This window comes from Polyodon spathula, chromosome 6 (genome assembly GCF_017654505.1).
Source record: "Polyodon spathula isolate WHYD16114869_AA chromosome 6, ASM1765450v1, whole genome shotgun sequence".
NCBI classification, from domain to species: domain Eukaryota; kingdom Metazoa; phylum Chordata; class Actinopteri; order Acipenseriformes; family Polyodontidae; genus Polyodon; species Polyodon spathula.
Genome location: NC_054539.1, coordinates 69,076,304 through 69,089,467, shown reverse-complemented (window position 1 = coordinate 69,089,467; position 13,164 = coordinate 69,076,304). Strand labels below are relative to the sequence as shown.

Genomic DNA, 13,164 nt, shown 5'->3' with positions numbered 1-13,164 from the left:
TTCCATATGCTTAACGAAAAACTGACCAAAATTTTTAAATGTGACATTTCGGAATCTAGCAAGAAATACGGTATCATTTTGTAGTTTCTTTATTTACATGATGTTAAATAAAAGATCTAAATTATGCTCATTTCATTTTTTTACTTTACTGTGCAACCCCGGATTTCAATGGGTTTACTAAACAGAACTCCAGTTTCTGAGTGGAGCATGTTTCTATTATCAGGAAAGTGCACAGCTCTTGACTTTTTCTAACTACTTTGTCCTAGTGTAAAGTAGTTTGAGTGTAGTGTACCTCATCACACAAAGGCTTTCAGAAGCAAAAAGGCTTAATTTATATTTCCTGAACACAAATGACTGGTTTCACAGACCCTGATTACCACTAATCTTGGACTACCTAATGTTATCTCAGGTCTGTGAAACCTGCCGTAAAAGTGCTTCAATATATGTAAGCTATTAGCTGTTTTGCTGACCCACTGACAGGTTCTTATTGATAATTCAACACCAAGTAAGTAGCTGCCTTGAAATAAAAGCATATTATTTTTTGTTTCTGCCCAGCATCCTTTCTAGTTATTAAAGCACTTCTTCTTCGCTGAAGACTCCAAAGGGAGCGTCGCATTGGCTCTGATGCTGCTGTGGGTTAGGGAGGCAAACCAACAGGGACTGCTTCTCCTTGTCCCTTTGCAGCGAGTCCTGCCTGCCAAGCACCCAGTGAGCTCAGAGCAGACACTTGCTGGGCCGGCCTTTGACCTCCAGAGGCCGATAGTTCGCTTACATCCGCTCTTGAGTTCCTGGGAAAAAGAAAACTGTCGTGGTCGTGGGATCTGAGGACACCCACTGAACCTTTGGGTCTCCTGGGCCATGTGCTGAATTGTCGTGGTAAGGGGAAAAGCAATTGGGAATTCTAAATTCAGAGAAAATAGGGGGAAAAAATATTAACTGGACACATAAAACTTTATTAATAATAATAATAATAATAATAATAATAATAATAATAATAATTTGGACACACATATAAATGTAATTATGATTAGTTCATTTAACTAGAACAGACTGACTGTCAGACACTGATAAGTTATTTATGTATTTATTGTTGGGGGCCATGGAGATCTCTGATGTGTTTATGCTCAGTAAACTTTGAATTTACTGTGAGTGCCACCATATAAAACCATATAGCCTCTATTGGACAGCAAGTGGAGCAATCCACCATCGCTGGAGAGTATTACATATATACGTAATATAGACAGACATCTGGAAGCAAAAATAACACTTGAGTTACAATTCTAAACTAGTGATATTTTTTAATTCAACAGTTTAATTTGATTTTTGAAAAGGCTCTACACAAAGAGCTAGGAAGCTTGGCTGGCTACTTACATTTCTGTTGTTAAGCAACAGCTGAAAGAGACGTATTTGCACTGTGGCTGGGGTCTGATGGTGAAATAATTCCATAATTGTGCTTCTCAGTAGCAAACATATTTTCATTTAAAAAATGAAAGCAGAAGAGTAGGAATCAGGAAACTACAGACCCATCGACCTAAACTCCTAAAATCAATGGGTTATTTAGAGGACGGTTTATAAAGAAACACCATTAGAGACAGCTAACATTCAGAAAAGGCTGATCCTGCATGACTAACCTTCTGCACTTCTTCGAAGTAGTTGTTGGAATCAGTGTTTTTTCAGTTAACGAAAACTAAAATAAAAATGGCCAAAAACTAATACTACAGTAAAAGTAATAGAAACTGGAAAATGTCCAAACACTAAAACAAAAAATAAACAAGAAAAACAAATATTCAGAGTCGTGTTCGGAAATGCTATACAAATAACACAGCCAAGCTGCAATGACTCCCGGCTGTGGCATTGTTGATCGAAGCACATGGATTGAACGCACTGTCAAAACACAGAACTGGAAGTTGAAGTGATTAATATTTTTTTTTTTTTTTTTTTTTTATGCAGCATCAGTGTAAACCTAAAAAAAAAAAAAACTTAAAATAAAAAAAAAAAAAAAAAACTTGTAATGGGCTTAATCTTCTATATTTTAATAATAAGCTACTTTGAATAATCTGTATGTGTGTTTTCGTATTAGATAAGACTTTGTATAATGTGTGTTTGTGTGTGTATGAGTTGAAAACACATTTGATTTGTATACTAGTTAGTATAACCAGTGTGGCTGTGGCACTCTGTGCTAAACCATAGGCTTACACTTGAGGAAAAGAACAGGAATGCCAGTCTGAAGGCAACCATTCCCAAACAGCATCCACATCCAGCACCATGACAACCTGCAGCAGTTTATATCATTCAGAACTGAAGATTAGTTCACTGCATTCCTGCGGAACACAGTCACCGTTCAACGTTGGAAGCAGGGCGTCCAGAATGGGCACATACCGCTTTTGTTCTAAGGCTATCAACTAATATGTATGAGTTGTCGCTATTTTATATATCTCGGTCCTAAGATGATAATTACATAAACATTGTTGGTAAAAAAAAAAAAAAAAAAAAAAAAAAAAAAGGAAACGACCCTTACACAGAGATGGTCTATTTATGTTTGGTATACCGATGTATTGCTATCTAATCAAAATGCTGCACAACAGATTAGTCCTTAAACTCAACTATGATGGGAACACAAGGTCATACATGCACACAAATTCATAACTGGTCTGTCTTGAAGTGATAAGGACTCCCTTCTTTGTTCTAGGATAATTAGATTCGTGTCCCTCAAACCCCGTAACTCGCACACTTTATCCCTGGGATTAGCAGTTGGGAATAAATAAATAAATAAATAAACAAAAAAATAAACTTTGGAAAGAGTCCAGCAAAGAGCAGCAATGTAGACTAACCCGAGAAACGTTGTACTTTGTGATGTTTCTGTTCCCTTCTTTAGAAAAACAACTAATGCATTTCCAAATGGAAACTTCTTTTTTTTTTCATTTAGAAAACAATAGCACCATCCAGTGGCAGTTTTAAAAGGTTGCAGCGTTGCGCTGTTCCTTGTATAACAGACCCTCCTTAAGAACCAGATACAGTGGCTCTCAAAAGTGTTAACCTCCCTTGAACTTTTCCACATTTTATTGTGTTACAACATGGAATCAAAATTGATTTAATTAGGAGTTTTTGCCACTGATCAACAAATAAAGTCCATAATATCAAAGTGAAAAATAAAATCTACAAATTGTTCTAAATTAATTAAAACAATAAAATGTGGAAAAGTCCAAGAGGGGTGAATACTTTTGACAGCCACTGTAAATTACTTTATTCCAAATAACCAGTCAAGTCCTTGAGGCTACAAGGCAACTGTACACATGACTTTTTGCTTCAAAATGTTGTACTAGCAGAATGCATACCTGTCTTACAAGAAATATCCATAGACAGACATATTAAGGTATATTTCATTCGTGTTCTGATTTGCTGTTTTGCTCCTAGGTTTATAGTGACCCGACAGCCCTTATAAACGTTTACGGCAGTATTCTTTGCAGTTATCCTATGCTTTTCCCATGGTCATACTATGGATTTACCATAGTTTATCCTGGCTTACCATGTTTGTTATTGTGCTTTGTATGTTTTATTACACTTTGCTGTGATTATGGTAAACTTTTATAAGGGTGTATGCAGGTCTGTAGTGTTGAATGAGTTAAATTAAAACCCCATCAATTTATTCACCTACATTGGGCTGTAAAGCTCAGCAGATGCGGAGTTATGGGTGTCGACAGGTCGTTTTCACTAATTTACCTGAATGCAAGACCTCACTGTTGTCTTTGTTCTGTGCAGATCCAGGAAAACAAAACAATAACTTTAGTAAGAAATAATTACTACAAAGTATATTGACTGTTTAATCCAGTTAAAGTGCGTTTAATAATGACGAAGGAAACTGGTCACTACTTTTTGTTCTACTTTATCTTTAACGCGCAAGAAAATATTTACGTACGTAATGACAGGCCTATGTTGTATATAAATCTGCAATTCAGACAACCCCCCTCTGTTGTCGAGTAACTAACGAATAATATATCAGCTCATACTAAAATCGTAAAAACAAAAACAAAAAACGAATCAAATAAAACATGTATGGATTAAAAATTTCCTAAATCTGGAAGATTTCACGATATAAAAAAATTGAGCGCCAAAAATACGTTACTCAAGATCTGGCGGCAAATTAGATTTGAACCAGATTAAATTATGTTCATATGACCAGCTAGACTACTGGTGTATATAAATCGAATAATTCTCTTAACGTGGACATGTCCTATACTTATAATTTGCACCTTATATTTGGAACATAAATAATAAAAGCTACCAGTTCACTAACCTAAATTCTTGAATTGAATAATTTTGTAGTAAATAACATGTTAACAAAAACATGATCACGCTTCTGCAATTACTTAAACGTAGCAGGCAGTCTGAAATTAAGAACAGTGCATCAGTACCAAATAAATAAATAAATAAATAAACAGTTAATTGGACAAAAAACAACGATGTCACTCTTCAGACCATCAGAGTAATCATGTCTGGTAAATATGTGATGTTTATCTAAGATTGGATATGGCATGAAATTTTATTTACACAAATATTTGCATAATAAAGACAAGGATAACTTAATAACACTTGACCAATACCAAATGAACAAATCATGATTTTTAATCATTTATCATATATATATATATATATATATATATATATATATATATATATATATATATATATATATATATAATGTTGTATTTATTGCATACTTTTTAATAATTAAGTTGTTGTTGTATTGTTTTATTTAAATTAAAACGAAAGTTCTACTGCGTTTTTTTTCTTTACGATTACAAAACCAGCTCGAATTTTCCCGCAATCTGGAGGCAAAAATGATTGGATGGTGTGTTTGGTTTTTCAATGCCGCCTACGGTTTCGTCACTTCCAGTAGCCTTCTGATTGGTTCAGCTTTTTTAACGCCAAGGATTTGAGAGATAAATTTGAACGCGAATGTTCAGCAAATCATTTCACTGCAGAGTATTACTGGAATAGGGACGAGACGACTGACAGTAGGCTTTAAAAATTGACGCTTCTTTTTTTGCTTTTTAACTTCTCGGTTAGAGACGTGTTTTTTTTTTTTTTAATAGCAGTTCTGTTTAGTTTTTTTGTTTGTTTACATTCTCTAAAATGCTTTCTGCTCGCTCTCCTCTGTCTTCCAAGAACGAAAACGCAATCGTTTCAAATATGGCCAGCGTTTCTTTGACTGATAAGGAGAATACAGTAAGTGTGTTTTCTCTTTACATTTGTTGTTCGTTCTCTGTAAACTGTTTTATAAGGAATCTTGTAGAAACTAACTTGAGCTGCCATCACGTAATGTTAAACGGATGGAGTGTGCCAATGTGGAGCGGATTGTATAATACAGCCTATTTTCTTTTCGCAGCCTCCAAGCATGAACACGACCAAAATTTTAGCATCGAAAACGGCAAGGAGGATATTTGAAGAAAGTGAAGTAAGTAAACGATTCTTGCTGTGTATGCGTGTGGAGGGGGGTTGTCTTGGCGCCAAAGACAGCCGGGCTTTGTAATTATCAGGGTTTCTACAGTCAGCCGGGATCATTTTTTAACGGAAATAAACTTACCTTCCTTTAAATATGTAATGCGACAAGTAATTTGAATGTGTTGTCTTTCATGGACTATCAGGCTGCGCTTTTTGTTCTACATTCTTTTATTATGTTAATTATCGTGCTTGTTTATGCACTCTGCGGTTTGACTGGGGAAATATAACTTTTTTTTAGCTTAATTATTCGCTTATTGCTTCATTTAAATTGTTTTGTTACATTTTCAGGGCATCTATTTGTTTGGTGTTACACTTTTTTTTTTTATGCACAACAGTACTCGCACACATTTGGTCACCATCCTAACTGTTGCATGAAGCCGGTGTGTAAGCATTTGTATCAGATTATATTTAACAAGGTACTCGACTCCGCCGATATTCAATGGAAACTTCCGTCTCACTTTAAAAGCATTGTGGTATAGAGCTCGGCAAAATTCTTTTGTCAATGGAGGCGCAAGAAACTTTGCTGGCTTTCGCCATGTGAAAAAAAAGAATCACTTCTGAAGTAGATTTCACATTTACTCAAGGCCTTTTACAGAGCGACAACACTAGCAAATTATGACAATACGTAATTATGAAATCTTATTGTGAGCACGGACACGTTCGGTGAAACAGACGACTGCCAGTCCAGATGTGTGTAGGAAAGGCAAGGCAGGAGTTCCTATTAACATTGAAATTGTTAAAACACGGTTTTAACTTAATATTTTCAATTTATCTACCTATATTTCAATATAAGTTACTACAGTTAAACAATATTTTGTTTAATAAATACGGGTCCTTGAAGTGAAGTCTCCATTTAATGGAGAAACCATTTTTATTTTAACTCACTATTGAGTGGTAGTTAACAGATCCGTTTATATTTACAAAAATGCAACAATTTGCAAATTGTTTAAATCCTAAATGGGTAATGTTCATCCACTTGTTAGAATGATTTCACATGGTAAAATATGTAATACGATGCAGCTTTGAAATTGTTACCCGCTTTCGAAAGTTGTCAATAGATATCGTCGATGACGTGCAAGCAGCCGTAACTGTTTACTGCGCATGCGCTGCCGAACAAGCCAGTTCTCAGAAAATAGCACTTCATAACGTATTGTCACTTGCTAATTGCCGTTTTCTTCAAGACATTGGAAAATGTGAAATCTACTTCAAGTTGAATGCATTTTAACATCGCGAAAGCCAGAAATTTCATGTCTGTAGGTACCACAATGCTTTGCGCGCAGTATGGCGGGATTAAAGTCGTATCTTGTAGCATAGGTGCGTTCACTGATAGGTGAGCGCACCCAATATCCATCACGCCTTTTCTTAAAGGCGTACAGCTGCTGTTCATGAACCCCAATATCTCTCAAGCACTTGGGTACAAGGAATACGCTTTTTTGTGCATACGTACTATATCCCCTTTCAGTACAATAATTCAACAAATAACCCCCGAAAAATAATCTTAATCCTTTTTGTGGTGGCTACTTTATCAAATTTGGCAGTGGAGTGCGCCAGTCATTGGCTTATTTTGAAAACCCTTCATTGCCAGTCTCTTCTTTTTCAGCTGGGCGTTGATAACCACTTTGACAGGCGGCCTGCCTGGCTGAAAAGGCCTGGGGAGAGACCATTATATTAAAGCTTGCATAATGTCACTAGTTAATTTCTTTGGCTTTTTTGTATAGGGAAAGTCAAATGACAAAATCCAAGAAGAGCCTCTCTTGAAAGACAATCCTCGCAGATTCGTCATCTTTCCCATCCAGTACCATGACATCTGGCAGATGTACAAGAAAGCCATGGCCTCTTTCTGGACAGCAGAAGAGGTTTGTTCCTTGTATTTGTATATTGCCTTCTGAATCTGCATTGATCAGTGATGCAGAAGACAGTATTTAAAACCTCATACTTTTTTGAATGGACTAGGTTGACCTCTCCAAAGACATTGTGCACTGGGAATCTCTGAAAAAAGAAGAAAGATACTTCATCACTCACGTACTTGCGTTCTTTGCTGCAAGTGATGGCATAGTTAATGAGAATTTGGTATGTATTAAGTGCTACTTTTCTGAAGTGGAAACTGCAGCCTGTGACACGATCCATTTGGACCTGGTCTCATTTCATTTATTTGCTCACTAGGTGGAGCGCTTTAGCCAGGAAGTGCAAGTCACTGAAGCCCGTTGTTTCTATGGTTTCCAAATTGCCATGGAGAATATTCACTCTGAAATGTACAGCCTGCTTATTGATACCTACATCAAAGATCCCACAGAGAGGTGATTTTTTTTTTTTTTTTTTAAATATTGGACCAACTTCATTCTATTCCTGTTCTGTCTTTCTATGTAAACATGGCAGCTTGCTTTTGTACAACCTTAAATGTGTAACTAGTGGGCTGCAATAACTAAATGTTTACCACCTATGTTTTAAAATGAATTATGAATCCTTTTTGGGGGGAAAAAACCTGAGTTTTGCCTGTTGTCCCCATTAGGGAGTACCTGTTTAATGCCATTGAAACCATGCCATGTGTAAAAAAGAAGGCTGACTGGGCTATGAACTGGATTGGAAACGAGGAAGCACAATACGGTGAGTCGCTAGTCTTTAAATTACTTGTATTTAACTTCATGGCTCACTTGACTATTGCTACTGTGAAACCTAACTGATTTGAAAATAGCAAATTAACTAACTTGGTCTTCCGTGCTGCTAATTATTTCCTTACATCTCCAGGTGAACGTGTTGTGGCCTTTGCTGCAGTTGAAGGAATCTTTTTCTCTGGATCATTTGCTTCTATATTCTGGTTGAAGAAACGAGGGTTGATGCCTGGGCTGACCTTTTCTAATGAACTCATTAGCAGAGATGAGGTGGGTGGTACTTGGAGGTTGTTGCCCCAGTTTGCATGAGCTTGACTTGGCCTGCTAACAGTGAAACAATCTGTGCTCCATTTAACACTTGCAGTGAATGAAATTGTTTTTAAAATGTCTTGCAATATTTCTCCCATAATCTCTTTAATCCACTTTGGTACCTGGTTTGTATTTCAATGATATACTGTACCATTCATAATGCATGTGCAATACCATTTCTCTTGGCTGGTTAGAGCCCTCTATTTTTTTTTGTCAATTGTGGTTGACTTAATTGGCTTCTAATTTACAGGGTTTGCATTGTGACTTTGCGTGCCTTATGTTCAAGCACCTCGTGAATAAACCCTCGGAAGAAAAAGTGAAGGAAATCATCAAGGATGCTGTCTGGATAGAGCAGGTAAATCCATTGGTAGTTTCATCAAGTAACCCTTAATTTTCACTCTGCTCACATAGTACCACAGTTGCTATAAAGTAGTCTCTGGCTAATAATGCCCTCCAGGAAGCAAGGAAAGTGTTCATGAAGACTGAGTTAGCCACCAAACGCCAATATGAGTCAATAGTATATTATCCTGATGCACATGCATGAACATATGAAACGAATTAAGCAGAAGAAAAGCAGTAGGCAAGTGTTCAACTAGTAATGCAGCAAGACAAACTTATGCTAAGCTGTCAAACTAAATTGAACATGACAGTCCTACACCTATTAAATGCAGCAGTGGGGAGACACCAAATTGCTCGCTGACTTATCGTTTCAGGTGTGGGTTTAAGAGCTCAAACAATTTCAGATTTTTTTTTTTTTTTTTTTTGTAGCAAGAGAAACAATGGCACGTTTTTGGATGTGTTAACATGACATTTTGTAGCAATGAGGTGCACTCGTGGAAGTGAGAATACAAAACGGGTCTAATGATTGCAGTTCTGGAAAGATTTAATAAACCAATCGGTGTGCCTCAAGACATTGGCGATGACAAGTTGCTTTTGGAAAGACTTGCATTTTTAAAATGACTTATTCAGTTTTGAGTTATCAGGTTACAAAACAGTACTGTATACATTGAATGTTTCGCTAGTGGTGCCAAGAAGTTGGTGTTAAAGATGCTTTTAGTTGGAGCATTTGGGGAGGGGTAACCTTTTTTTAATTTTTTGAGAAATTAGATTGCTTCACTAATTTTTGTAGTATTAAATTGACAAGTCAATGAGCTGCACAGATGGCTCCATAAGCTGAATTGCCAGACTCCTAATATCCAGTGAAAAATCTGCTCTGTTAATTAAATACGCATGTAAGTGGATGATTTTGTAACTATGCTAACCTTTGCTACTAAACAAATGAAATATTTATGCATAGTGATTTCAAATTTTTTTTTTTTTTGCATTGGAGTTGTCCTGCTGCATACCACCTATGACATTTTAGAAGTACCCCTGGCTGAAAACTCCTGTCCAAAATATAGTGCTTCATCCTTCCTTCCCTCCCTACCCACAAGGTTTGAGTTACTATATATATATATATATAATTGTTTTGCAGGACTTTCTAACAGATTCATTGCCAGTGGACTTGATTGGAATGAACTGCACTTTAATGAAACAGTACATCGAGTTTGTGGCCGATAGGCTGATGCTGGAGCTGGGTTTCAGCAAGGTAATTTGTTTAACTTAGCCTATATTTGACTGAAATGAAGACACTTGGAATAAGTTTGATCCATCTGGATTTAAGTTTGTATGAGTCTTCAAACTACTTGGTTTGAGGAGCCTACAAAATAACATTTTACATTTAATTTTTTTTGAAAGGGTCATTTAAAATGAATAGACTGTAGCACTTTTTAAAAAAAAAAAAAAAAAAAATTATAAACTTAAGCCCTTGTCACAATGACACTCTACCTGGGTCAGGATCCAGTGTCATGTAGGTTGGGTACGTGACTTCACGCTATTTTTAATAAAGCAGGGTTGACCTGGGTGACAGACACAAGTGAACAATGCACATATCAATGCCCGGAAGCAGCTCGTTTAGACTCTTCCATCCAAGCTTCTCTGGACTGACCAGCCGGCCCAAATGTTGATTTGGAGCAAATGTTTCTACATCCCTGCCACGATCTGGTTTATGGGGTAATTAAAGCAACAAATATGGCTAAACAAATGTTCCTTGTAGCTGTAAAACAGCCACGCCTGCATGAAGATTATTGCGTGTGCATTGTCTCGCTCAACACAGGTCACAGCATGAGGCGGGTTGCGCTGGGATCCGGGTTAACCCGGGTATGACCCAAGTACGTGGTTTCTCGCTATGTGGGATTCTGACCTGGGTAGGCGTTCCAGTGTGAAAGGGGCTTTAGTAGTTCAATTGTCTCAATTAAGGTTTTACCAGGCACTGCATGAGTGTTCCCTTGGGGACAAATTAATTTTGACTCTTGCAAAAAGCAGTTTCTAAATGTGTTTGTTTTTTTTTTTTTTTTTTGCAGATCTTCCGTGTGGAGAATCCTTTTGATTTTATGGAGAACATCTCCTTGGAAGGAAAGACCAACTTCTTTGAGAAGCGGGTAGGAGAGTATCAGAGAATGGGCGTGATGTCCAAGCCAACAGAGAAAACGTTCACATTGGATGCAGACTTCTAAACTGGCTTCAGAATTTTGCATTAAACTGGTTATTTCATGTAATGCTTGAAGGAGGGTTGGTAGTACATGCCATACCCTCCTGGAATAGCCCCTCCTGCAGTGCTAGCTTTCCACATTTTCAAAAATGTGGAGAAGAATTGGACTACTTGGACAAACAAAACCTGTTTGTCACTACATATTTACATTTTAATGTCATACATTTTTATTGTATGTGTATATAGTTATTTGCATTTTGTGAAGATTTAAATAAATACATTTTACTATGGCTACAGGTGTCTGGAATAGGGTGGTATATTTTGAAGCAAGAATGGCAAAAGTGGGGGTGTTGGGGCAAAGCAGGTGTTTATTAAATTCAGCTGTACTTCATTAAAGATGACAACCTAGTTAGCCTGCATACAACTAGCTGGGGGAGGTTTAACTGGCAAGCGCGTCATGAGCCAAAAACCTTAAACCTGTAAATTGCCTCCTGTGTCAATTCCAGCCACTGTCTAGTAATTGAAAGCCATTTAAAATCACTTTCGTCTGGATTTGTGCACGAGACCTGTCTGAAGCTGCAATGCAAATTGACAGGTAGTATGTTTTTTATGTTTTGCAGTATGCAAGGGACTGAGTGAGAGGTTTCTATTTTGAGTTTGGTTAGTTCGGGCATATAGGCTGTGCAGTGCTACCATCAAATTGCAAAAGCCAGTTGCCTGTATTTTGATATTTTCTGTTTATTCACTCCATGTAGGAAGTTTGAGTTCAGTGTTCATTATCTTTTGAGTTCTCAAACTAACATGAATTAATGATCCAGACCAGTTGTCCCAGGTGATTATCGGATCTAAAGGGTTCATCTTGTAAATGTACAGAGACGGGTATAATGCTCCATCAGGATTTGTCGTTGACCATGGCCCGGGGCCAGTAGAGTGCAGTTTGGCCGGTAGTTATGAAGCACCCACCAGCCTGACTGGGCTGGTAACACTTTTAAACTGTGTATAATGTATGTAGTGTAGTCCACGTGACTTCTGTTTTATGAACACATGAAAATGGGTCAGTGTCCCAAAAAGCTGAAAAGAATTTACAAACCCATTTAAAAGCATACCCACCCATGATAGCAGCATAACTAAACTCGTCAGGACTTTACTGTCGTATGTTGTACAGTCGGCAACCAAGACTATGAACTGAAATACATCTTGGTAATCCTATCTCAACATGGCTTTTTTTTAACTGAGCAACCAACTGCACCAATAAGCCAAAAGTGAAGTGTTTAAATCAATGATAAACAAATTATGAAAGTGTGTGTATATACACACATGTATAATCTCTTTTCATAATTGGTTTAATGAGTGGAAGAGACTTTAATCTGGCTTCATAATGACAGTGAAACAAACGTCACTTAACCAGACTTTTTGGAGTTCAACATTTAGTTGCCGTCATCCAGTCTCACAGTAACAGTTTGCAAGATAGCAGGGGTTTGTCTGCTGCTGTAACTAGAAATAAAGAAAAAAAATATGCATCGATGGATACCCAGGAACACCACGTGGAAGTTGAACAAGGGTGTCGAATTGTTTAACTTTCATTTTGGGGTATAATGTGTCCAAGTCAGAAATGCCGTTTGCAATCTTTACAGGACTCGTTCCTATCAGCAGTAAGATTGGTGCTGACTTGGGAGAGGCTATAAGTGACAAGTGTCCTCAGAGTGATTATTTTGTATTGTTTGAATAGTGTTTAGTATAAATCTTAACTTTTTAACGTTGCTATTGCTTTCAAATTGAATACAGTATTTTAATTCTGACAAGCATGCCAATATGTGCATGTTAAATGACTAAAGTAACTACAATAGCATATCAAAAGGCTTTGCCACTTTTGAGACATGGGCTCTCTTTGGTAACTGTACACTAAACATGGAAATTCAAAACCATCATGAAAGAGCATGCAAGCTGAAGTGTGGTTTCCCCCCCTTTTTGATTTTTTTCAGAACTGACTTTCTTCATGCAGTTTGCAAGTGCACTCGGCTCACTTTTTATAGTGTGTGAAACTGATGTTTACAGTAGCCTGCAAGGCATATTGAAAGATGGCAGCTATTCATCTATTCTGGTTTAGTATAGCATGTTTTAGAGTCTTACACATTGCTGTGGAAGAAGGCACTGGGGACCACTTCGCTCATTTAATGAATACATTGAATGCCTACAGTAGGATAATGCAGTTTG

The 13,164-nt window shown here is 37.1% G+C and overlaps 1 protein-coding gene across 1 annotated transcript; it reads left to right on the top strand.

Annotated features, from left to right (window-relative positions):
* Positions 1 to 4,989: 4,989 nt before the first annotated feature.
* On the top strand, positions 4,990 to 12,216 carry LOC121317530 (ribonucleoside-diphosphate reductase subunit M2). The gene is made up of 10 exons (XM_041253561.1): positions 4,990 to 5,226; positions 5,387 to 5,455; positions 7,221 to 7,358; positions 7,456 to 7,572; positions 7,666 to 7,799; positions 8,012 to 8,106; positions 8,248 to 8,381; positions 8,671 to 8,775; positions 9,895 to 10,008; positions 10,823 to 12,216. The coding sequence occupies exons 1-10, from the start codon at positions 5,134 to 5,136 to the stop codon at positions 10,973 to 10,975; spliced, it is 1,152 nt and encodes a 383-aa protein (XP_041109495.1). The 5' UTR covers positions 4,990 to 5,133; the 3' UTR covers positions 10,976 to 12,216.
* Positions 12,217 to 13,164: the final 948 nt, after the last annotated feature.